Source organism: Falco rusticolus, chromosome 13 (assembly GCF_015220075.1).
Source record: "Falco rusticolus isolate bFalRus1 chromosome 13, bFalRus1.pri, whole genome shotgun sequence".
Lineage (NCBI taxonomy): Eukaryota > Metazoa > Chordata > Aves > Falconiformes > Falconidae > Falco > Falco rusticolus.
Window position 1 is genome coordinate 9,480,017 of NC_051199.1, and position 27,596 is coordinate 9,507,612.

General features: G+C 37.1%; 1 protein-coding gene across 1 annotated transcript in view; it reads right to left on the bottom strand.

The window, feature by feature from the left end:
- Positions 1–22,050: 22,050 nt before the first annotated feature.
- LOC119156866 overlaps positions 22,051–27,596 on the bottom strand; it is a 42,581-nt gene continuing 37,035 nt past the window's right edge. The window contains exon 4 of the mRNA XM_037407265.1: positions 22,051–22,310. Coding sequence (XP_037263162.1) covers positions 22,051–22,310 — 260 coding nt within the window. The remainder of the gene's footprint in view (positions 22,311–27,596) is intronic.

The following is a 27,596-nucleotide window of genomic DNA, read 5'->3' on the forward strand; positions in this document are numbered from 1 at the left end:
GCCAGAGCCTTAAACAGCGTCTAGGGAATTTTGGAATGTCAGACTTGTCTAATTGCATGGGCTATGCTAAAGGCTTAGAAGATACACAAATTGCAAATTTGGCAGCATCTGTTGCAACACTGAAAGTCCATTTTTGTCTTACATCCATCATTAGTATAGCAGGTTGACCTATGTGCTGACTTCTTCAGTGCATAGGCTTTTAGACTTTTTTATTCTTTCCTTTTGAAAAGTGAGAAAATATAGCCAGCTTTAAAATGAATAAACTGTGATTTTCATGCTAATGGCAGCAACAAAATTAGTATCTCTGGGTGAGCAAGGGCTAAACAATACTGCCTACCTAGCATTGTTTATACTTAACACTCAAAGGAGACCCATATGCCTACAAATGTGTGTGGGAAAAGCAAAAACTCCTACCAGAACCATGAATCCAACCCCATCTATACTCCAAATTAAACAACTTTTTTTTTCTGAAGATTTGCAATGATGAAATGTCATTGGGTTTTGCTTTTAGCTCTCTCAAAGCAGCTCTTTTTACAGGTTACTAGCTGCTGTTCACCATCCAGGCAAGGCACTATGCCACTTTAAATACATCATCTAACCTCTCTGCACTTCAATTCATTAAAACTAATAAAATCCTTTATTTCTCACTGCATCTTTGTGCCAAAGATCAGAGGTCTTAATTCAGGTTAGTAGGCTGCCTGCAAAAGCAGTATGATATAGATAGCAATAACGGTGCCTTTGGTTATTGTTAGAAATTAAATTTGCTGAACAATCTTACTTCAAAAGGATAGAAAAACATTGTTTTTAATTAAGTGAAAGGAACCTGTTTTTAAACTCATAAACCACTCCAAGTTGTCTATGTTCCTAAGTACTCAACCACGATGCTCAAGGAAACTGGGAATGCCACTGTTTTCTCTGCTGAAAATTGCAAAGTCCCCATAGCACACTAAAGCAAGTTATCCCTCTGCTCACAGTTTCCACCTCCTTCTGAGATGCAGCCACGGGATTACCCATTCACTGCCATGGCACGGCAGAATTGGGGGAGTATTTTTTCACCTCTCTTCTAAGCAGTTTTATTTTCCTATATAGTGCTGTTTACCCTGTGGTTTTACAACTTGCTAGTGTTCAACTCTTAAGGAAATCTTTAACTGAGGTGTGAAAATAAATATTTTAAAGAAAATACATACAAGTCTACTTGATAGAATTCTGGTTCAATGCAACTGCCTCAGAGAATACCTCTGTCCAAAAGCCCTGTCCAAGAAAGAAACAACACTCAAAATCCTGGGCATGATAAAATCTTTGAGGGTAATTCTGTTAAATTTAATCTTAATCCATTTCTAATCTATATATACCTACTGAACAAGAAGCATCAAAACTTTAAATGCTGTACTGGATGTGGACTCAGGAGAATTAAGGCAGATTTTTTGCTGTCTAGAGCCTTTCTAGGAATTTCTGAGCATATTCTAGGAGCTCCTCAGTCTAGAACCTTTCTAGGTATTTGATTTCCAATCATTTCTCTCTGTTTTCTAGGAATTATCTCTAGTATTTTTCTCGATATTTTCCCAGTCCTTTTCAGGAATTTCTCATTCCGGAACATTTCTAGAAAATGTGCCTTCCTTTCTTTGAATCTCCAGATACTTTTGAGTAATTCTTCTGTACATAACCTTTCTAGAAATTTCCCCTTGCTTTCTGGTTATTCCAGATTCTGGAACATTTTTTAAATTTTTTGAAGAGTTTTGAGAAAGTTCATGGTGCTTTTTGAAATTTCACTAGTCTAGAAATTTTTCAGGACATTCAATAAGCATTCTAGGAATTTCAGGACTCTTTTGAGGAATTTCCCATTGCAGTTAAGGATTTAAAAACTGCTTCCTATGACTTTTCCTGTGCAGAACCACGCTGAGTTCCTTAGTGCTCTGTTAGGGGGTGGGTGGATGGGTGGGTGGGTTTTCTCTAAGAATCCATTGATCTAGAATCTTTCCAGGAAAATTCCAATGGTTTCTAGGTGTTTGCCCATAGTTCTTTTCCGGAAATTCTCCTGGAATATTTCTAGAAATTTTGCAATCTGGAACCATTTTAGGATTTCTCAGTGTAAAGGCATATAAAGAACTGAAAAATGGTCTGCACAGTTATATTTACAAAATAATGTGTGACTGGGTAGAAAGAACCAAGAAAAAAAAAAAAAAAAAAAGGCTGTGAATTGTGAATTATAGGAGGTTACAGTACCAATTTAGGTCATGGCACTTTCACCTGCGCTAGTTATAAAATGCACCTGCCAAATACATACTGCTTGGAGCCAAGTTTTGGTATCAGACTGATTAAATTAACACCTCAGCACAACAGGGCCATATGATGCCAGACTCTGTAACAGTGCAATATGATTTATAGTTGACTCAATTTTAATGATCAGGCTCAGGATGACTGTTCTTGAATAAGTTTCATGTCTACCATGACAGAGTGACATACAGTCATTTAATTCTCCTGCTGGCTGTAAATTAATTGAATAGGCCATATATAAATAAAATAACATTAATTTATTTCCTGGTTATTTTTTATCTTGTTCGTAGCCTACAATTACCATATCATGGTCCTGTCAGGTATATTTTAGGACATAATTAGGAAGAAGTGATTTCACCATCTTTTATCATCCTTTGTCTTGTGCCCATAGAGGGTTTCTGGATTTATAGACAGAGGCATAAACTTTGTCAAATAATAATCTACCTGCTTAAGCCAAATACCATTCCTTTCAAAACTTAGCAGAAATAATTCTTTGCTGCAGAGACTACTTTGCATCTCCAGAGTATTCTTTACCTGCAGAACCTGCAAGTGCTTTTTAAAAGATGGCTTTGAGAATCCAAAGTACTGAACATCTCTGGGATATTGTCCCACACTTCCTCCTTCGGTGAGCAGTTTTTTTATGTAACTCTGCAAAGGCAAGCAACTATGCACATGAATGTGCTTGTGTAGGATCCAGGACCAATCCCTATCAAGGTTCTTGTGGTTGAGATGCAGCACCTTTGAGGACTGAGTATCCTTGGTATGATGTCTCATGAAGAGGGCTAGAAACATTGTCTTGTACCTCTAGGCGCAAATACCTAGGCGTTCAAGAAGTGTTAGTGTATCTGAAAAAGTCACATGAAAAACAGAGCAGAACTGTAGGAGAAATGTCCTAGATCTTAGTCTCATTGCTCTATGAATAAATAGGCATTTAGAAAGATCAAAGGCTTATTCCCCCAATTGTTTCAGTAAAAAGTTTTGTAGGGGATACAGAAAAAGGTAATAAGTATTCCTCACAGAGAGCTCTTGGTAAAGACTTTGCTATAAGGATTTTCAGCCATGAAGCGAGCTTTGAATCTGTTAACTCAGTTGTGTGCATAGAAATCAGTGAAACAGTTGAGAGGTGATTCTACCTATCTGTAGGGCCTCTTGGATCGGCTCATTCTCGGTCCGGTTGCTGAGTGTTTGGCAGAAAATATTACCTAAAAGCACAAACCACCACCATTTTTTGTGTGTAGCACATTGATTTGTCCCCATTTGAACAGATGAGAGCAACAAAAAAGGCCTTTCCACTTTAGCAGTTTTGTCCCTGTCAACTAGAAATAATCACCATCATATATCCTTCTAAAATATATTTTTAGATATCAAATAAAATAATGCTATTTCTTGAAACATTACAATGCCCTTTAAAATACAATAGTTCAGACTTGTCTGAGATATCATGGGTTCTGTAATAATGCAGCTGTTTTCCTCAGGGTGTTCTCACAAATTCACAAAAAAATCTATTTGTTATGAGCATTCTGAAACCCCAAGGAAAGCAGCTGTGTTTTTGACAAACTGGGCCACGTTTTCAACACCTCTAGCAAAAGAGACATTTATAGAGGAATTCTATGCCTAATATATACATGAGCAACATATTTTTTTAACACTAACAACATATAGTGCTCTTAGCAGAAGTTTACGCTGCAAAGCAGCCAAACTGAACATAGAGTTGAGCCACAGTATGAAATTGAAAACCTGACCTCCAGCAGAAGACTTGCCCTAAACTTAAAATATGCCACGCAGGGTGAACTCTAAAGACCACTAGGGAAATCACTGAATGATATAGACATGTTAGATGTGAACTTATCAGAGTTTTTTAAATCTTTTTCCTTTTTCTTGGCTTTTAATGTGTTCCTGTAACTATAAAAATGCAAGGACTGAGTGACATTAGTAGGGGATCTTGGCAAATGTGCTTACTACTGTATTAATAAAATATAAAGTCTGGACAAGATAGGAACTTTCTTGACTCCTGTGTAACCCGTTCCTGCAAGGTATTATTTTTGTCTGTCAGTCCAGAAGTGACTATAAACAAAAATTGTGTCTTTTTTGCTACTCTCAAGTTTTCACAAGTTTCATAGAGGTTTTAGTCTGTATGTATTTTTACACCATATCGTTTTTTCTGCATCTGCTCAACCATACTCAGTTCTTCCAGGTTTTTTGAAACTTTTAATTTCTTTCCTTTAGTACGACATGCTTTACAGACCTACTCTTTATGTATTAAAACCATCTAACCATCTTTCTTAAGTATTTTTCAACAGTATATGTTTTATCACAAGTTTCCCTATCATTTCTTAAAGTTTAATTTTTCAGTTTTAAAATTAGATTTCCTATTCACACAACACAGCTCAAATGTCTTTAATTTGCTGACTTTCCTCAGTCTACTGTTCCATTCCATATTTTAATATTAGTATGGAAGTTACTTAGATAAACATATTGTCATTTCCTCTTGAAATGTCTACATCGAGATGCTGCTAAATTTTCCAACTGAGCTGTGGCTAATCCATTTCCTTTTAATGTCAGCCCATTAATGCCTCATTCTTTGATCCTGGTTCCTCAAGATATGCTTTCTCCTTGTCCCTTTCTTTGATCCTTATCTCTTTATCTCTTTCTTTTATTATACTCAGCTTTCTGAGTTACACCTCCTTTTCACTCTCCTTCATTTTGCTCTTACCACTCCATTGCAGGACTTCATCCATCAACTGTATGCATCAGCTTCCTTTTTTTGGCCTTTCAGAACAGCACTTATCTGGTGAGTCTTTTGAACCCAGTCTGTAGGCTGTTTAATTTCATTTCATAGTTCATTCTTTTTTTTTTTTTTTTTCTCAGAGATGTCTTTGTTTTCCATGCAACTTAATTGTATTCTTCCCTGATATCTAGCTCTTCTATTTTCACTTTTTTGGTTGCTCTTAGACTCTGTTGTCTTTGTGCCAGTACATGCCTAGGTTCCATCCTCACACTCTTGATGAAATTAATTAAGTGAAGCATACTCTGTTTTTTCTCATCACATGATAATAAGTCCATCTCCTTTACAAGGTATGATCACTATCACTAAATCATTTCCTAAGCAGGAATGTGGTTGATTTTACCCATTTTCATTTCACTATAACGGTGTTTCACAAATGTTTTAATGCTCATAGAATTAAAATTGTTTCTCTTCCTCTTTGATTCCAAATTCCTGAATTTAAAATATATGTATGGAAATAAAAAATTAAGACTTTTTGTAGCTGAACGAAAGATGGGTGAGCTGCTGAGAGTGAGATTCTTAGTAGCTGGCAGAATGCTAGAAAAAGGCACAAGTAGTCTGCCACTTCCAGTTCCAAGCGTAGGTCAGAAGTCTGTAACTGTTCCCTGCATGTAAATTGACATTTTTAGAGGTATGCTGTCTGTGTCAGGTGAATGCCAAGGAGTCCTGGCATTATTTTATCTTCATCCTTCCATATGATAAAGATGAGAAGATACATGGACCAAGTATCAGAACAAGCATCCTCTGAGAACTTAAAAAAATCTGAAACTTGCACACAGTTTGGAACACCATTCTCTTATATTTTAATGACAGATGCATTGAAGTCAATGGCTAGACTAATGAGAGAGACCTTAACTGGTCTAAACTGGTGCATCTCTGCTTAATTCAATACATTTACAGTAACATAAACCATCCTAAATTCTGGTCCAGTAGAGATAGTCCTGGCTTTTGAATCAATTCTACTAAAGAACAATTAAAATTATGCTTTCTCTTAACCAGCCTCCATTGATTCAGCAAGAATGGAATTTAAAGAATAGAAAAGAGTGTATTTCTTAAATACACATTTTTAAATACAGTCAGATGCTCTTAAATAGCAGATGCCTGTGTAAATAAAAATATGGAAATTACGTGAACATCCTAATTGCAGGCTTAGAGGATAATTTTCACCAATTTATAGCTACTTTTATTTCATCGAGTTTTTTAAAAGGAAAAGGGTAGGAATAATAAAACTTTAAGGTTACATACAGTAAATTGGTGAGCTGTATGAATGGCTTAATGCAAAGCATGATAATAGTAAGTGGAGAGACTCCCATTAGCTACACTAAGATGGATCAGACTTGAAGTATGTTAAAAACTACACAGCAGAAAATGTTTGCAAGTACAATCACTGTAGTCTTGTTAAATATTGTGAATGCGCTTGCAGTTTACTCCTGTTAGTCTTGCCAGTAGTTAGACTTCAAAATTAGTTTCTTTAATTTACTTATTATTGTACAATATGGGTTTATAATTCCTCAACTACAACAAATGGCATTTTAGTATTTTAATATTTCTTTAGGCCAGGAATCTCTTTGCAAGGTAGAGACATTAGTAAATGGTAAGATAGCAACTGAAAAGTAAGACTGGGGGAAAAAATGTCAGCGTTTCTTTTCCCTGTCCCGTCCCGGTTGTGTCCTGTCTCCTCCCCTCTGCCTGCATGTTGTAAGAAACAGGCAGGAGACATAATGTGGAGAGAGGAATAAAAGTGACTCCCTGACAGAACGTACTTACACTTTCATTCTTACTTGTAGATTAAGATTACTCACATTAAGAAGGAAAGAAGGGGGGGGGGGGGGGGGGGGGGGGGAAGGAAGTGCAAAGCATTATTTATGAGTAGTCTTCACTTCCTGAAAGTGAACTGTGTTCCTGAAGAAGGATTTTTTTTTATTTTTTGTTAATTTTTTTTGACTGCAAAGATAACCATGTTATTTAACAAGTTTTACAATACCTGCAGTTCTCTTCCATCCATCTCCAACTGTCAGAGTCAAATAGGAACCGGCTTATTCTTTAGGAAGCAGAGTAAACTCAGAATATTTCACTCCAAAGAGCCACCAATAAAACTCCACTAAACTATGTTAAATGTCACATTTACATTGTCTAAGGAGCTCTTCCACATACCATCTCAACATTCTAAAATATCCCTTTGTTAGAAACTATTTTGTTTTTAATGGAAAACAGTTAAACAGTGCTTTAGTGGGTAGTGAAAAGTAAGTGCAATCTTTATTTGCTTGTCAGAGAGCTACATTCTACTTAAAATGCATGAAATAGATGCTTACAGTTATATAGATACATGCTTTATTACATCCTTTGGTAGATTTTGCAATACTAAAGATTGATGTAAGAAAACCAAAAGATGACCTATAGTGGATTTCTCTTATAAACAAAATAACAGACAATTCAATGATGAGGATGGGGGTGGGGGGAAGGAAATTAGTGTTCTCATTATCTGCTGGATATGGAGTCTATCCTGTGAATTGACTTAACTAGTGCAAGAAACGACAGGAGGTGATAATGAAATCCAGGAAGATTTCATATTGTGTCTGTAAAGGAAGTCAGAATTAAGTTTCCTGACTTTTACTGTCTTATTTTTTATCCTTAGCAAGGACTTTCTAACACTTTAAAGTACCAGGGATTCTATAGAGGTACCGACTTTCCTGTTTGCAATCTTGCTATGAAGCCACATTATCTTTGTGGAGAGCATGATCTTTTGAGGCAAACATATCAAAGTGTAAAGCACTTGATTTATGACCCCCGCAACTTCTTACTGACTAGGAAATTAATCAGGAAAAGCTTGTGAGATTGGGGATTTTGTCGGTGGGAATCAGGAGGTTGCAGGCTGAATCTGCAGTTAGATACCAAGAGAGAAAAGGGCACGGTGATCTGTCACGGCAAGGAGCCGCTGGTCAGCCTGGGGCAGGGCTGGGTGCCTGCGATGCCTGCCCCGTGGGGACCAGCGCCGTGTCTGCTCAGGTCTTGTCCCCAGGCTGAGTTCAGTAGAAGCTTCTGCGGAGCTGTATGCATCAACCTGGAAACTGGGAAGCAGTCCCGGTTTCTGTCACACCAAGGGAGTTGCAGTGAACCAAAGCAGGCTGCAAAGGGCAGCCTAACTGCTGCTTTCCCAGTCGTTTTGGTTGGGAAGTCAGGTAACGGATCAGCGTAATTGAATGCCCACACACACACTGGCCCTGTGAATACACAACAAACACTTAAACCCTTAACAAAAGTCATGGCTTTGGCAGAATTTAACATTCCAGACAGGAATGGGTGCACAGGACACACAGGTATATTAAATGGGAGACCTCCCATCCTCAGCAGGCACGGTATTAATACAGCTTCACTGTGCCTAGGGGATTCAGTGGATTTTCTGCACAGCGCCTGTTGAGCCCATGTGTCCATCAGGATGGGCTGGCTGAGGCTGTTGACTTGCCCAAGCACTTCCTTTATGCCTCGTGTCTTCTGTTGCTTTTGAATGAGCTGTGCTAATGTGGTGACTTAACCCTGATATATATGTGTATGTACATAGCATGATACTGGTGAGGTGTCACTGGGCATGCCACATGCCCAGAAAAAGCCATTTTTTTGTTTACACAGGCCAAAGCCTTTTAACCTTGATGCTCAGAGATACGTAACCTGTATGCAGTCCCATGCACCTTCAGTGTCATCCTTTCTCTTGGAGTTGCTGCCTTGTTAACAGCAAGGCACACTTGGTAAAACAACTGAGGCATCTACTGTGTATGTACGTGTGGCAAAGCTTGGAATGAGTGCCAAAAAGAAAACATTATTATTATTATTATTGTTGTTGTTGTTGCTATTATTATTATTGTTGTTGTTATTATTATTAATTATTATTTCCTCGTTTTGCAGCACATGTGCTCCAGCAGTGTGAGAGCATATGGACAGGATGACTCCTAGAACATTCAGTTATTAGTAAGAGATGGTTGTTGTGCCTGATTTTATGTTTTAGAAAAGTTATTCAGAGAAAGGTAGCTGACATCTGATCTGCTTAATTCTTGTCCTAACGAACCTGTTGTTTCACTGTACAAATGAAAACTGTAGTCCTGTTGTGTTATAACAGCTTTCAAAGCGTGATGGTTGGATTGGTTTAGGAACATTTGTAAAGAATGTGTGTCAATGAGTGCATGCATATTTTTATGACAGATGACTGGGAAACAGCTAATTTGATTTTAACAATATTTTCCCAAACTGTAAAATTATCTTGAAAGGACGGTTATTTTTTGTGTTCCTCTTTTAAACTTGTAATACTGATGTTTCAAGGACAGTGTAAATAATTCAAAGCAAATTGCAGCACTCAGATTTAGGATTATACTCATGCTTTCCACTATAATTAAACATGCAAACTTATCATGTTTTGTTTATGGAATAAAATTTTAATATATATTAAATACAATCTGTTTCAGATCAGTACATATATATGGTTTTAAAACATTAATTTCCACTTTGTTTGTACCAATACCTTTCATTATTTAATAGACTGGGTTTTGTCTGCAAAAGAACTGAAGTCAGAAAGCAAGCAATTTCTATTTCAGATTTACAGCACTGTGCAATACGAGGCAGCACCTTTCTTTTCAGGCTTCAGAGTGTAAAAAAAATTCCTGATTTACATATTGATCAGTTAAATGGAATTTGATAAAATAAATTCTGTAACATTCTCCAGGAGAAACTGACAATATTAAGTTAAAAACCTGTAGTCAACAACGTTGTGCTATACCAGCTATGAATTAAATAATGAGCTTTTTCCATTTAAATATTCATTTTAATTAAACAATTGTTTCCTTCTTCAAATAAATCAGTTACCCGGTCCAGCAATATTATTAAGACTAGTTTATAAATATTCATGGGTACGAAATCATAGATTGTATTTCAGCATCAGGAAACCATTTCATTTGCATTCTGCAGTTTTGGCAGAGACTTTACACTAAAGCTGTAACTTTGTGACTCTCTAAGTTCCAATTGATTCTTGTAAACCTTTGGCCAGTTCTATAGGTAAGTGCATCTTTACAAAACTGTACCAAAAGACACTTGGAAAATTGCATGGCATAGAGATTGAATCACGCCTCGTTCAGCTTTAGAACTGGAAAAGATGGGCTCAGTTTTCCATCCTCCTTTTAGAACATCCACTGTGGCAGTGTCCAGAAGACAGTACCTGGCAGTTAATGTAGCCACCTATACAAAATGAACCGGTGGCTTTCAAATGGTTTGCAACACGCAGTGACTGCATGTGAAGTCATCGTAGTTTTGACAGTGAGAGACACAAGGTCTCTGCTGAATGACTGTGATGATTAAACTACTTCTTCTGTTCTACAAGTAGTTTCTCCTCAAATGTGGGTGAGCTTTAAAATGACCCTAAATTGTACTGGGTAATTTAGTAGCATCACATCAACAGCTTGGACTTATTTCACAAATACTAAGTGTGTTGCTTTTCTCTTCAGCTGGCTAGAGTAAGCTACTCAGAATGGGCTTTAGAGGTTTTAACCCATGATGTGTCCTCTTTAGTACTGTATCCCTCTGATAGATACACAGGCATTGCATGGGACATACTATTTGCAATTACAGATTAACTGTAAACACAGGGGGGTTCCTGTGCTCCAGGAAACAATGCTCAAATCATTTAAGTTCATATCAAGTATATCATTTGACGTCTTCAGCTATATATTAAAATTACTATTGGCTAGATTATTTTCTTTTTTTCTTAAGATGTCTTCTATGTTCACTTGGAAAGGTTTCCAATAAAACATTTTTTTCACAGAACTTTTAAAAAACTGAAAAGGATTTCCAACAGGGGCTATGAGCAAATGTAGGATGTGGAAACTGGACAAGTTAAAAAGAAAACTAGAGTGGCTTCTGCAGGTGGAAAAGCTTCTGTTCAACTCCAGGAAGTCTAACATCTCCACAACACCTTTTTGTCTAATTCACTATCTGACCAGTTATTGCATCATAATCTTTACTAACCTATCTGATACCTAGACTAGATTTTATAAGAAGTATCATAAATCCTTAATTCATTTAAAGGTCAGAAGGAGGATTATAAAGATCACAGGTTTCAGATCAGTTACTGACGGTAAAAATGTGCAGTGCTACCAAGATTTTTCATGATGTAGAAGAAGAAAGAGAAAAATGGGCAGATTTCTATTTATAACAAGACATTTACAGTCTAAAACTGGAAATACTAAATAATTTCAAAATTGTAAAATTTGTAAGAGATTATCACCTCTTATTATTCAGACCTGGGTATCTTGTTAGTCTTGCATGTAGGTTTTTTATAATAATCAGGATGCTTTTGTTAGGTTTGTTGGTCTTATAAGAACAATAGATATATTAAAACAATATCTTTGTGTTTATGTGTGCATGGATATATTCCTACATAATTGTAGAAATGTCTGAAACATTACTTTTATGAACAACGACTATGAAATAAGGCTTTAATGGTAGTTCTGCAAAGGCTTAGCCTATGTGCCTTTTGCTATGAACAGTGCCATTTTTTTTCAGGTTAGTGATTTAAGTAATGTTATATTAGGAAGAAGGACAGAACCAAAAGTCTTAAGGGAAAAGTCAGGACAATTGACAATAGAAATAAACCTTCAGGGGTTTTTTTTTATAATATGTTCACAAACTTCTTTTTAAAATTGCAGAACTGACTTCTAGTAAAATATGAACTTCAGCCAACATCTTTAAATACTGAATCCAGTTTTCTCTCCTTTTAAAAAGAAAAAACAAAAGTTTTTTCAAGTGCTCAGCCTGGCATGATTGACTTCACTAAACATTATATTTTCTCACAACATTAATCTTTCATTCTACATTCAGATCTGAGGTTTGATTTTGTGTGGTGTAAGATGTCAAAATATCAATATAGAGCTCACCAAAAGAATATGGAATAGTAAGAAGATTTTGAGAATCCTGGTATACGACATCAAAATATTGATGGTTTACATATCAGCTGTGCTTCTATAATTAAACTGGATTATTTAAGAGGAGACAATAAGATGAAGTTAAGTGGTCCTAAGGTGGCTTTAGAGCATCAGGCATGGACCAGGTAGAAATAGGCACTGTGCTGGGGCAAAGAAAATGCATCCTAAAGCTGGGAAGAGAGGATGGAAAAACAATCTGTAGCGGGAACAAGTGTAGTAAGACTAAACCAGTCCTCTCTATCAGACTTGTGAGCTTTGCTGTGCTGCCTGTCTCTGTGGCCCTTGTACCCTTGTAGCCAGAGGAGAGCTACAGGCTCCAATCCTAGAACAGCAGCTGCTTTCATCTAACAGTCTGAGACACTCCTCTGAGATTTTCTTGAGCCTTTTATGTATTAGACAGGGTAACAAATACAAACATTTAGAGAAATATTTTACTAAATTCTGCTACCTCAACAGTGTCTGCCACTGTTGTTAGCATTATATCTTCTAGCAGCTTGACCTTTAAGCGTACCTGCCAACGTGAACCGATAAAAGAAAAAAAATATAATTTTATAACTCAGTGTATTTATTTTCTGAAGTGCATGTATGCACAAGCACGCATATGTGTGCATACACATACACTGATAAAAGAATTACATGTAACCCTTAAGAATATTATTTGTTTTAGAATCCATTAGAGTAGCTAAGACCAAAAGGATATGTGAGCTTCATAATGAAGAATTTTCTTCCATTTTTTCTGGCAGAACTAGCTTCTCACTCATACAAATGTATTTTCCCTTGCTGTAATACCTCCATTAAATGGCTACATTCATTATGCTGCTACTGAAGCATCTCCATCTAGATATGAATTTCTTGCTTCTCTTTGGTTTTTGCTTTTGCTGAAACCAGGACAGCTTTATTCCTGCCCAGCTCTTTTGCAGTTTGCTGATTCCTTCAACTGCTGAAAGAGTTTCAGGAGTTTACAAATGCAGGTGTAGCAAAGCAATTCAGTAACTGTCCTCTGCCTTCTCAAACCACACAGCCTCCTCATCACTGCTGTACCTGGAGAAAAATATTTTTGACGGTAGTTTGTTTCTGAAGTGATATCTCTACAATATAAACAGAAAAACAAATGGGACTTAAAGAAATAGTTGTATGGAATAATAATGTATCTGTTCCATAAATAATTTCTCTTATTCCTTAAAGAAAATATCCAGCTGAAACCTCAAGAGCCTCAAAAGGACAGAGTCACTCTTTGAACTCTTCTGCAAGTAAATATGCTAGTAAAGTTATTGAGGCTTTCCTGTTTCCAGGACTTATGTTATGGTACAAAAGATGAAATCCTATGCAAGTGGAACATGGGTGATTTGTGCTCCCTGCTGTGTGGGAATAGTCTATTTGTCCTGACAAGACAGTCTGTGGCTTCAGTAGTCACAGTGACTCTCAAAAACAAAATTTATCTAAATTAAAAGGATTTGCGTGCCTCACCCCCCAATTTCACACCTCTGAATTCAATTTCTGATTTATAGGCATCACAATGAATAATATAAGATTAATCTACTGCATACTCATGTCTGATTAAGGTTTGATTTTTAATTGATTTGTAAATTCTGAAGTGACTTGAGTTTAACCTAGGCCCAAGACAAATAATATCAATACTATATTTGCTGTGGAATTTGTATGCAGCTATATTTTAAAAACTTCTCAAGCAGCTATTATTTGTGCTTGTGATTACTAGATGTGATTAATAAGTAAAAAAACAAAGAAAACCCCACCACCTCACCCCATACATATTTGTAAATGTGTTTATGCCATAAAGCAATAGAATTCAAACTTGAATTATTTATAAAAATATCATACACTCACAGTGTTTTTATTACAATAACTTGGACTTCAGTCATGATTATGTTCTTCCTCAGCAGTATTCATAGTGGTCCCAAAAATAAATCCTAAGCTAATCTAAATTTGCATTAGCTTTAATAGCATTATGTCAATTTACAGCAGGTTGAAAGCTGAAGCAGAGATTTCAACTGAATAGCAACTTGACTGCTGTACTGACTGGGAGGGACTTGATCAGTTGAAAATGATCATGTTGTGATCCAAAATGTAATCTTGGTTGTTATCCAAAGTCCATTTACCTTAGGGCTCACTGAAAGTTGGGAGCAGCTACAGAAGCATTTATGTTTACTTCATTAGGTTTTGTGTGAGACTGTCAGAGCTAGGAGGCAGGGGCAGTCACAAAAGCATTCCATTGAATACATCTGGGATTGGTTTTTCTATTTTTTTTTTTCACACTGGCAACTGATGCTTGAGTTAACAGAGGAAACTGCAGGAATATCTAAGTGTAGCTGAATCAGAGCAATCCATGAAATCTCACATAAAACAAAAATACAAGTGAATGATTCCAAAACTTTCACTAAACAAGGAAATCTACTTAGCATTGGTAGTTTATTTTTATTAAACCAGGCAGTCTGCCTAGTGTTAAGAAGTGCAGTCATTAGAAATATATTAACATAGCAGCATCTTTTCAGACAAGCACAACAAATAAAAACCAACAATATATAGTGTTTTAATTCAACATAATCTAGTTAGTTTTATGTGCCCAATTAGCTTTAGGTATCCAATTAGCTCTAGAAATTCCACCCCAAATTTCTAAACTCAAAAGAGAAACAAAATAAAACACAGAGTTCCAATATGAAGCATATATTAATAATTGTCTAAGAACATGTGTGCACATCCTAAACAAGACATTATTTTATAATATCTCTTTATTAGATGCAGTGCTGGTGAGGTAATATAGAGACTTAATCTATGGCCTTATTAATTTTGACTGGTACTAGCCCGGGTCTCAAGGAACCTAAGAGAAATGGCCAAAATATACATAAAAATTAAGAGCTTGCCCAATAAATCAAGAGTGGGTAATCATATGGCTCTTTGGTGCAAGTTTTCTCATTCTGTATTTTGAACTATCTGATATAAGCCAAAGATGACTGAATAAAAAATAAGAGTAACACTCCTGAAGGTATTTTTATACCCGAATTGTGTTTGCACCAGACAATGGCATATTTCTCACTAGAGATTTAAGATGTGGTAAACCCGGTATGTTTGGTTGATGTCTAAATGATCATCCACTTTGTGCAATTTTCCCATCCTGTGCTGCTTTGACCCTCAGTCAAGTTACATGTTGATAATCTAAAAAGATATTCAGATATCTCAAGACTGTTGATGTTCAGTGGTGGGTTTACTACCCCCTTTCAGTTTTTCATGGAACTCCTTTAACATAACACAACAAAGTCTACTTTATGTAGGAGCAAAGATCAGTAGAAGTGTGTACTTTATACCTGAGATGTTGATACATAAAACATTGTTCCAAGTCATTCTGAGTAGAGCACTATTACACCTGGGGTTTTATAGCTTTGTAGTTACTTTGTTATTTCTTAACCTGCAAAATGGAAAATTTTATTTGAATTATTAGTAATAATGGCATTGTTATTTCTTGCTAAGAGATTGAAAGCTGGTGATGAGTTTGCACTACTGCAATTTTTTTTCACTAAAATAAGTGAAACAGAGAAGGCTATAATTACTTGACATCATGAAAAGGAGAGGTAAAAGAGATAAATTCATTATTCGATATATCAAGCAAGTTATTTTTCATGCTGAAAAAAAAACAAACCAGGACCAAATTCTGACCAATGCCCCCTTTGGAGAAACCACTCTAAAATGAAGTGTAATTAGCAATCAGTCTGAACTTCAGAATTTGCTCAAGGTTCCTAAAAGCTGTACAAGTGTTTTTACAACAGAGTGTCTTTTCTGAAGAAATACTTACTTATAGAAAGAAGAGTTACTAAACTCTGCTTCTCAGAAACAGTATTCTCTAGCCTTATTTAAATTCATAGAGTTTTTGACTAGGTGGCCTGGCATGTGGCTCAATGTTTTGTATGAATACGGACTAAATGAAAATACATTAGTGTATCAAGCAGCTCAGCAATATGGCTGTTCTACAGAAAGTAGATTGTCCGGTTGGGTTGATACTGGAAAAGGAAAATTTTGAATTAGTAAACCCAGTCATGCTGTTTTGGCATTGTTATAGACTAGCTTGAGATCAGGGGAAGAAATCAGACAACTGCTGAATTGGATCTTTATAAGAAATATTGCTCCTGCAAAGAAATTAAAGAAAAATTACAACAAGGTACTAATTATCTCACAAGTTAGTAACTTCACTAGCCTGGTTTTATTTCAAAAGGTATGAAAGTGTCAATAAAACACCAAAATTAGCATATCAACTGAATCAGAAATACTGAGAGCGAGCAATTTCAATTATGTAACGAGCCAGAGTGCTTTAGACTGATAAATCAGGGGAAATATTCATATGCAGGTGAGAAAAATGCTGTGCGCAGATATGTAAGCATCAGGCAAAGCTACTAAAATCATGAAACAGTTGTGGCTGAAGAGTAAGATGGGTCTTTAATTTTTAAAGAAGTAACATTTGCAAAGAAACAATGTAGATAAAACTGGCTAAATAGGAAAAAGAACAATTCACAAATATTTTCACGATTCATATACAAATACTGTCTTTGCAGTTATAAGTTTTATGTGTTATTAGCTAATAGATGAGAGACTGATGCATGTTTATGAAGGCGTTTTGAATCTCTAAACCTTCATAAAAGTAGCTGTGAATCATTCTGGCTCAAATCCATCTTGAAAGTACAGTGTGTGTCATTTGCTGCTGCTCTTGCATTCACTTCCTGCTGCAGTCCGACACAGTATGAAAGCAAGACCATGACCTGTCATTTAGCTGATCACCACGAAGAACAAAGAATCAAAGCAATAAAATCAGAATTTGGACATTGTTGCCATAAAATATTAGAGAACAGCTTCATTGACAATTATCTAACCTAAGAAGTTTGAGTGTTCATCAAAAACTACAAAACCAAAAGTACAATACGTCCTTCCTGCTTTGCATTAGCAATACTGTTGGGCAGCTGCGTTTTGCAGAATAAAGGAGAATATCTGGAAATGGATCGTGGCAGAAGACAGCCTTCCTCTGGTCACCCTGTTTCCCAGCTGATCCTCAGTCGTAAGCCAGACATTCATTTTAACCAGCAGCTGAATGCACTCACAGTACGATTAGTTTGAGCAGGAATAGTAACACCAGTAGTTCCACTGAGTGTCACACCAGTTGGGCAGATATTTGTATTTGCTTTATAGTCTCTGGCTGTCACGGCAAAAATCTACATATTCTGTCCAGCAGGAAAGATGGGAAATGCTGCTCTAAGTTAGAGATGAGAGATGACCTTTCATAAACAGTGAACAGTAAATAATCAGTAGAAAAAAACCTTTTTATGCAAAGATTTCAAGCACATTACAAAAATAGCTTAACACAATTATCCCTTATTGTCTAACAGAAGGAACATAAAGAAGGCACTGCCACAGCTTCCACATTTTCCATTACTATATGCTGATATTTTATACCACGTAATTGAAAGGTTCTGTCGTGTTTCAGATATGTGGGAATGCAGCTTGACACAGAGCAGGAACCTTTAGGATCTCAGTGGTATGATCTCTGCCTATGAAACCTTGTTATATTTAAAACAAATGAAATGTTATATTCTGCTCTATGACATCATTGTCTGCTTTGCCGAGGAAATACACAGAATACATTTAACTGCTTTCTGTGGCTCATCTGTAACAGCTTAGTATCTTTGATAGATTTTAAGGCTTTAAAAAACATTCACTGTGCTGAGTAAGGATGCCAGTGCCAAGCTGGATAGAGTATGTTTCTGTACTGCCACAACAGTGATAAATAGAAGCTAACCAGGTGCGTTGAATCCGTCTGAGAGTTGCCTAGGTGAGAATAGATATAATGCCAAAAAACAAACCCACAATGCCACATGATTTGTGATGTGTCTGTTGAAGCTGATACAGTGAGAAACGGTGCCCCTCCGTAAGCCGCCACCACCATTACCAGGCTTATAGGAACCTCAATTGCCTAACATTCCGGTTCATTCTGAAAAAATGACAGAACTGCCACCACTTTGACTTACACTGATGATGCCACCTCTTTGCAGGGAGCTCAAGCCTGCAAGTCTATTTGTGGTGGTTCTAAAGAATTGCTAATGTCACGACAACATGGAAACAGGCAGTTCTTGCAAATACTTCTAATGTTTCCAAACTATTCTCACTTACACATTCCCACACATGGAAGAGAATTTCACTGTGGTATTGGATTGGTGAGTTGGAAAGTGTCACCTCTTTCTTAATAATAAATGTGCCTGGGAAGGTGATATATAAACATTATTAAAAAATCATAAGTCTCGGGTTTAGAATCACATTGCAGTTGAGAACCATTGGTGTGCATTGGTGTCTGTGATGTCCATACAGTGGGTATGGATATAACGGGTTTAATTTTGAGCTGTGAGCATTACTCCTTTGGAGCTCTCAAAAAGACCCTGCAAAGACAGATATTACTGAGATGTGCCAGAGAATCCATCATTGATCAAGCCAGTGTCATGAATAAATGAGTGCTTGAGATATAAATAAACAAGCGCCCATTTTCTCCCTAACATTTCTTGCTTTAGTTCACTCTTTCTTGATTCACTTTTTTTTTTTTTTTTTTTTGGGGGGGTGGTGGGGGTGGGGGTGGTGTTCACAGCAGCTCTTTTCAAGACCACACAAATGACACTGTGTTTTTTTAGGACGAGGAGGAGCAAGTGGCAGGTATTGATCAACTGCAACTTTTCAAAATATTTTGAAAAGGAGACCCAGACTTCATTTTGTTACTCTTACTGGTTATAGTGGTTAGCTGAACTTTATTTTGTATGGACCTCTACTGGAAAAGAACACAACATTCTGGAGTATTTGGACATAAGGTTTTTTTCTATTAATTCCTTGTCCAGTGCTGCTTCTGACACAAGCTCTGCTAGTTTTTCATCCTCTATCAAATTGAATCTAACAAGTACTCCCTATGAGTTTCAAGGGAATTCCAAAATGATCATGTTCACACATGAAAATCAAACTGTTTCCCTAAATGGCTTTTATGGAGCCATCAGATGCCTAAATGATAGCTGAAATGATGACATTGCAGCATTTTTAATTCCTAACCATTCTGCAAAGTTTGTTCATGGGGCATGTGACCGACATCCAATGTGCTTTAGCCAGTTCCATCTAAGCTAACAGCTAGTCATTTGCACAGACTCATAATAACTAAATAACAGATAATTCATCAGGAACTCAAGCAGCCACAAGTGGATATAGAGTTAGGATTTTGTACTGTTAATTAAGCAGTCAGATGACAAATAGCCCATGTACAGTGGGTGTGATGACAATTGGCACATAGCGATTACATACTGTGGCAAATAAATCTAATGCAGCAGAACTGTGAGGGTCAGGGAGGTCACAACAGTAAGTCGTACGTGACTCATCAGGAATCGTATCAATCAAAGGTATTTTTTTCATCTGCAAATAAAAAACTTTCTATCATGTCTCCAGTGCTATGTTAGCTGGTTTGTTAATAACATTGATGTTATTAATACATAGAGGCCTCCCTCAGGTCAGAAAGTTAGTTGCCTACTTAGCTGAAATTCAAGGAATTTAATTAAATACTGCAGCCTTGGGCTAGTGTTCTAAAATAATATTCATTTGGAGCCCTTCTTACAGCCTTGGAATTTTTCCTTAATCGTATTGGACATCCTCAGGGTCCATGTATGTGAAAGGGAGGTTCAGGGTCTGAAACAAGCCATCATTTCAGATTCACCACCAGATGTGTTTGTTTAAGATAAGACCAAATACATCCAAATCTGACAGAGCAGAAAGAAGGATAGTAATTACTGGAACTGGAAAAGTAATACGTCTTGAATTAGATCCTCAGTTAGTGGAAGCTGAGAAAGCAGTCTGATGTTAGCTGAGTTATGTAGATGTTCACCAACATATCTGGTCCTCTACTCTGAAGGGTGTTTATGTTTATCTTTTGTTTCTATGGCTAAAAAGCAATGAAAGCAAGAAGAATAGAAGTAACAATGATCTGCATTTTTCCTGTGTCCAGTATAGAAGATACTGAGAAATGAATGCTTATCAGCAATGAGTTTCAATAAATCTTTCATTGGTAGCTTTCATTATTTCAAGAACTATTCACGTGCTCAATATTTTCTTCCAAGCATTAGTAGATAAATATTTGCAAAAGAAAACACAGAAAAATGAAAGATTTCAAAAACTTTAAAGATTCATGATGGCTCATTTGTCTTTTATTTAAGCAAATGATGATTTTCACTGAGAAATCCTAGAACCCTTGCAGTCAGTGGAGAGAATCATAAGGAACATGATACTTCAGAGCCTTGAATTCCTTCCATCCACATTCATTAGAAGCCACAGATTAGTGGTTAAAACACAAATTTTCCATACTTTATATGTAATTAAATTTGTTTCTCCTTAAGAGCTTTAGACCTAGAACAAAGATAAAGCTTATGATTTAAAGCCTGAAGGCATAGGAGGAAAAATAATGAAAGATAATTCTCAAATGCTAAAATGTCTTTTGTTTTACAAAGACTATGCAATGGCTGTAGAAGCCAGAACTAATTCTTTAGCTTTTAGAAAATCAGTTAAAAATTCATATACTTACTTTCCCAAGATTTATCAACATTCCAGGTGATTTGGTGGAAGAAAACCAATGTAGCCTCCTGATAAACTAGCATTAAAATGTTCCTCTGACTACAGGTGAATATTGCCAGCTTAAAGTACTCAGTAAAATGTAACATCTGATTATAAAGAGGCACTTTGTAAAGTTTCACAAACATCAGTAATTGGTTAGATGGCACACCTAGAAAGCTAAGCTTAAAGAAAGCAAAGATGGGCTTATGGGCAAGACATAACATCACGAGTTCCCCTTGACCTGATTGCAAAATAAAAATTCATATAAGGTCACTTACACAACCAAAGGAAAGGTGATTTTCTCTATATGACTCACTAGTTTAAGAAAATGTATGGTCTCTTTAATTAGAAAGATGCAGTCGTGTTTTGAGTGGTATTATTTTGTGCAACCTGATCAATCATTGTTTAATGCAAAAAAAACTTAAAACATTAGTAAAATTCAAGATAATAGCACAGCAAGTGTGTTTTTACAGACAGCACACAAATTCTTGAGCTTTGAAAAATAATGTACTTTTACTTTTTCAGTGATTGTCTTCATGGGTTAGATTCTCAGCTGACCCAAGTTGTCTTTCATTCATTGAAATCAGCAGAGTAATGATAATTTACACTGGCTAAAAATGTGGCTTACTGTTTCAGCTAAAATGATCAGTTGCTGAATTTATGAGGATATAATTGAGATACTCTTAAAAAAAAAAAAAAGATGCTTTAATTTTCTCATTTATAATGGAGGTGTAGGGTGGGAAAAAAGAAGGACCATGAAATGATTAGACAGCTTGTGTGACTAATAGGAATACTGTCCCTAAAGGGAAAAAGAACATCTTACCAATACAAGTGCACTCAATTAGAGTTTTAAATTAGAGTGTAATTATGTTTTTTAAGGCAGAAGAAAGAAGAAAGCTTTTAATCTTCTAGGTGGCCTCATTTTAGCAAAAAGACAAATTTAGGAAGTGTTTTGGCTAAGATGATGCTCTGCATCTTTCATAAATTTGGACTAAATCCAGCCCCTGAAGGGCTGGAAACAGTTGTATTAGCTTTCTTGTACCTGACTTTAAAAAGAAAAAACATCCCATTAAAAAACAGCACAACAGCCCATATACTCACATTCTTACTTATATCTTATTTTTGGAAAATGAAAGGATTGCTTACTTCCATTATTTATATCAAATATAATGAAACATTCTAGATTTTTGCTTAGAGTTGAGTTGTGTCTGAGGAAAAACAACAGAAAAACAACAAATAGGTGAGCCCAAATGTGCCAAATCCAAATGGCTGGGTCACAGGTTTCCGAGTATTACGCAGGTCATGTTGTGTGTCCCACGTCTTGGCTCCTGCACAAACAACGCAGCTCCAATAATTTCACTATCTCAGGGCTGGTGCAGTAACACAGGGAGGGGGTGTTAGCTTAACCTAAGTGCTGTAAGGACGGGTTCCAGAGGAAAGCATATGGTGGCTATCTGCAGCCTGATTCACTACCGTTTTCTGCGATCCTGTCGTTTCACGCAAGGTAGGCTTGGTACAAACTTGGCTGGAGACCTCCCTCTTGCTCCTTGGTGTAATGGGCAACTGTGCTGGCGGTTCAGCAGGCGGCATTGAATGCAGCGATGCAGCAGTGTACGGTTTGAGTTTAGAACTGGGAGAAGGAGGGGTATGTTGTGTTTGGGCCTGAACTGAAAAAGCAGAAAGACAAAAAAAAACAGGTAGTGTTCCCCTGAAAACAGAATGTTTTCCCCAGCCTGGTGTTTGATGTTGAGCGCGAGCTATTTCATCTTTTCAGTGCAGGTTTTTCTTTGTTATTTTTCCCACCAAAAAAAAGAGATTTTTAGATACAAAAAGCAATCTTGCAATTCAAAGTGAAAAGATTCTGCCTTCAGAGTTTCAAATCAAAATGTTTTGATGTTTCTGAGAAATACAACAGAATGCAAAAAAGTAAGTGTTTAAGTGACAGGAGCAGAAAACAAATAACAAGTGATTGAACTACAAATTCACTTGGCCAAAATCCAACAGAAATATTAGGATTAAATAAGCAAACAACATTTATTGGTTTTATTGGTGTGAATTCCAGGTAGTTATCTTAATAACTGGGAATATTTGTGATGGGAAGAAGATGAACCATTATGGTCTGGGCTAGCCCTTACCAGCAAGAGCTGCAGGCAACACTTGAATAAAGATTCAGAGTAAGCGGAGCCATATTTTCAAATATATTTAGGTGCTTGAGGATGCAAATAAGCTAATGACAGCTTTTCTTAAAACATAGATCTTTCAAGGTACTTAGGCATCTAAGAGTCCCTAAAACCTTAAGGCCTTAGAGTTTCAGTTTGTCCAACTGATGCTCAGTTGCCAGCTGAGATTAATTTACATCCAAGTTACAACCAGGAAAACTTCCTAAATACAGATGATTTTGCCACTGAGCTCAAGCATCCAGTTATGAAATTCTAAGCAGCATTCATTACAGACTGCCCACTTCAAAAATTCATAAAGAAGATAGCACAGCAAGAAGATCCTAGAGTTATAGCTACCGTCCTAACCTGATAATCAACATATTAAATAGTTTTAAAATATCCTATTTCTTTGATTTTGGACAAGGATATAAACCCGATCTCCTGCTTCCCCAGACAGTAGTCCCATTGAACTCCTGTAAGATCTTGAATAGTCTGTGTCTCTTCCTTCCTCTGAAGCCATTAGCAATCACAGGGAAGAGACCTCAGGTGTGATTCTATAACCCTTTACTTAATGCAGCTGCCAGAGGAATCTGGAGGTAGTTTCTTTCTCAGTGTCAAATGGAGAACTGAAAATAGAGGTACTGCATCTTCTAGCACTTGTGATATATGCAGTGAAATAAGGGGAATATCCTTGCACAGGTATATAATGCAAGTTCTAACTAGTTTAAGGTGAAATGTAATTTTGCTCTTCATTATTTTGTTGTAAAAATGAATTATGTCTTTAATGGTAAAAATAGTAATGAGTTTATAGTTGGGCGGGATGTGGGGTTTGACTGTAGAATTAAGTTGAAGTCACAATAAAAGCTTGCCCAATTATACAATTATTAGATTAAAATAAGAATCAAGGGAAATATAGAACCCTGAATGGCAGGAGGAAGCTGGCAGTGTAACAGAGGTGCAATTGTACATGGTTGTGATCTGTGCTCTGTTTCAAAGTATCGCTTGGCTTTTTCTTGTTTGCACCTTCCCTATGCCAGCATATAAGGTGAATGCTAGCGGCTAAGGCATGAAGGCATTTGTAGCTTTCTTAACAGTAAGTACAGTCAAAATTGATTGACTGTATCCAATGTATTAAAGCAGATAACCGAGTAGATAATTGCATACATCTTTAACAACCATTGGACTGGAAAACTGTAAAAGTAAAAAGAGAAGGTAGAAGCAGAGAGTGAATTATGCTTTGGTGTTTAGCTGGGAAGATTACTAAACTGGACTTTTTCTTGAGATTCTACAAAAAAAGGAAATTTTCACTCATGTAATCTGAATGTAACAAAGCCCTTGTTTCAACTCTTCCATTTACTGGTGTCCTGTTTTTGGTTTTTGTTTTTTGTAATAGATTTGACACCTGCTGTTTTTACCTCACGCCTTCATCTAATATCAACATTTCTCTCAGGGTAAGAGTATTATCTTTTTACAATAATACCTTTGGAATTGCTTTCCCAGTTATGGCCTAACTAATTTTTTATCAAAACAATATGATTTAAGAAATAACCAGGAAGATCTTATAAAGGCATTCATGCTTCCCCATTTCTTTCAGAATAATTTATACCAGTAAGCCTTGGAATCTCTAATTTGCACCTCAGAATACCCACATATAGAGAAATAAGTGACATGTGAACTGAAATAGTCCAGGTTCACATAGCACAATAATTTCGTAGGTCTGCTGTGAACATTCCTATCTTCACACAGCACTACCCCATAGCATGAAGTGCAATGCATTGGCATCAGTTGACATCAGATGGATATCTGGCTCTGTTCTGTCTTTCTCTATTCTTTAGTGATTTCTAATTGTGACTATGAATCACACAATTGGAAGGATAGTACATCAAGGTACCACATAAATCCTACAGCATTTCTGTTGTTGCTGCAAATGAATTGCCTGCCTTCTCACAAGTCAGTCAGGATTCTGGGTTTGAAGCAGCTTGAGGCCTTAATTGATAATAATTTGTGTGTGGTAAAGCTTAATGACTCCAACAAGACAGTTCTTGCACAGGAAGGTAAGTGTTCCTTATGTTGCTCAGAACAATTTCAAAATTGCTCTTAAAATTCCAGGGTGTGAGCATGCCTTACCCCTGGCAATACTCTTATGGCTTCCTGCTTAAATTTTTTATCAGTGACGCTGTATGCCCTTCAGAACAGCCCCTCTGACTTCAGCACTTTAAAAGAGTATTTTAGGAATGGGAAATAGGAGTGTACTACCAGTAGCATAGGACTCGATCATACCTGCAGTTGGTTGCTGAGAACTGTTATGCTTTGCTTCACTGTATGTACCCTACAACTCAGTCTCATGCTTATTCAGTGTTAGGTGTTTAATTCTGCCATAAACAGGGAAGGCTTTTCACAAGGCACAAGCAGGTCTGTCTGTGCACTGTTGCTCTAAGGCTAGAACAAATCATGAAAAGCAGAACACTGCATGCTGAGCATTGTCATAGTCTATATGAACACCAGGGGAAAAGCTGGATTGTGGTCTGATCTGTCTGCAGAAATATACCAGAGAAGACCATTTGAATACCAGAACACATCTATTAGTTCAGCTGGCATTTTTCAGATACCTGGCACAATTCAGATATTGTGAACAGAGAGGATGGTGCTTGGCCACATCCACCAACATTATCTGGAATAATAAATAATAATTGTCTTCTGTAATGGGGTCAGGGAGCCAATAAGCCATGCTGCCATCTCAGACTTTTAGCTCTGAGTCATAAAAGACTTATTTCTCCTTCCTCGCAACTGGATGGCAAATTGTTTAGGGTGACATTATCTGGTTCCAGATGGTCCTACCTACTGCAAAATCTGTAGTGCTTGTTTATTTTGTAACGGTTCTATGCCTTGATCTTTTAACAGCTCTCTGGAGAAGGAGGGGGAAGGATTAGTAGGCTCAGTGTGTTGCTCTTGAGTGCCACCAGTGAATGGTGCTCCCCCATATTTTCTTCTCATTTCAGTTTGGACTGAGTTGTTTTCCAGAGAAGATTACTGAAGAGATTAGGACTTTATGGAAAGTAGATGATGATTATTTAAATTCCCTAATGATCTGCTTCCTATTAGGGGTGGGGACACAGGGAGACTACTTATGGAAAGGATAACACCTCCTTGAAGTGCAACTCTACTCTTAAAAAGTAAATCAGAAAGTGTTACTCACAAAGTGAATATATACCATTTCTCGGGGATTTCATGGTAAATCTACTTAAGACGCACAAGACCGGTTCAGGTCAGAAGGGACCTCTCAGGAGATCTTTACTTCTGACTCAGAGCAGGGTCACCTGTGAGACTTGGGCCTGAATCCAATCTGCAGGTCTGCAACTTAAGTTTGTAATCTGAGAATCATCTTGTTGGCGTTTGGTTTTGGTTTTAATTCTGGTTTTGCACCCACAGATTTTGATACTCATATTAGGCCTCAGGGGCAAGGGTATATTTACAGTAAAATTTGAATGACACCTTCACCTTGAGGCACTCACAGGGAGCAGAGATCATGGCTTTGCAAGTGCAGCCCTATGCATTATCCTGAAGACATGCCTGAGCATATTAAACAGTTGAATATACAATTTACCAAATATTAGCTAGCTTACTGCATTTCCTGATAGGCTGTAAAAATGGAGGTCCTCATGTGGGTAGGAGACGATCATATGCAAGCTATCCATGAATGTGCCCTGTTTTTAGAGTGGAAAAGACAACACTTTGATAACTATCACCAAATGAATTTCTCATTGAAGATAATTAGAGTGCAGTGCAGCAGTCTCTGAACCCACACTGGCCTCAACAGGTGCATTGAAACATTGCAGAGATATTAACTCTGACCTTGATGATGTTATAGGTACAACACCACAAAACTGTGCCTCAGAGAGAAATTTGCATTGGGCCACTCACGATAAACCTGTGTCTCTGATTTTCACATGAGTTAGCAGGTTGAGGTAAAGTCTAGATGTTATCACAGTCTGAATTCTGCCTTTATGTGAAGACTACAAAGTGCCTGGCCCTTGCAAATATTGTTCTTCAAGCTTGTTAACAGAAACAAACACCTTTTCTCCTATCAAAGTAAGGTCACTAATCACTAGATCCCTGCATTGTCCTTAGGCTAACGGTTAGGACGCTCCCTTGAGAGACAGAAACCATGGCCTAAGCTCTCTGAGGCTTACAAGAGGCTGATACACATATCAACCACTTTGTCAGCCAATTATACCACAGAACAGTACTAGTAATTCCTCTGTTAGTGTTTTGGAATGAAACTCTGCTGACTTCTGTGTTTTCTGTATTCAGAATTTCAATATATTAAGACATACCAGGCCTGCTGAGTCAGGCCCTTGAGGAGACAAGCAGATGTTCCTGAGCTCTAGGTGACAGCAGTGTTTCAGCAAGAAAGAGAAGCCTTGCTTCTTTTAAAATAAGGTGCTCTAAATCAAGCTTGGTCCAGATCTTATGTTTAGAGAACAGATAAAATACAGGACAGCTTAGCTAGCGTCAGTTAAGACAATTGCACCGCCTGTATTAAACAACCCTGGGAAGAAGGCTTTCTGGGCTGGTCATGTCCATTCTGCATGAAGTCCCAGCTGGGCAGCTATTAGCCAGCTGACCTATATGCAAACCTCAGAATTATGACACTTATAACGTAGTTTCTACCCTTAGCAAACTTGCCTATAGCCCCAAACCCAATAATCTTCCACCCTTTTCTGTGAGAAGACAAGTACACGAGGAATTCAAGGCCTCAGTGCCATTCTTCTAACAGCTTCAAGGCTGTCGTGT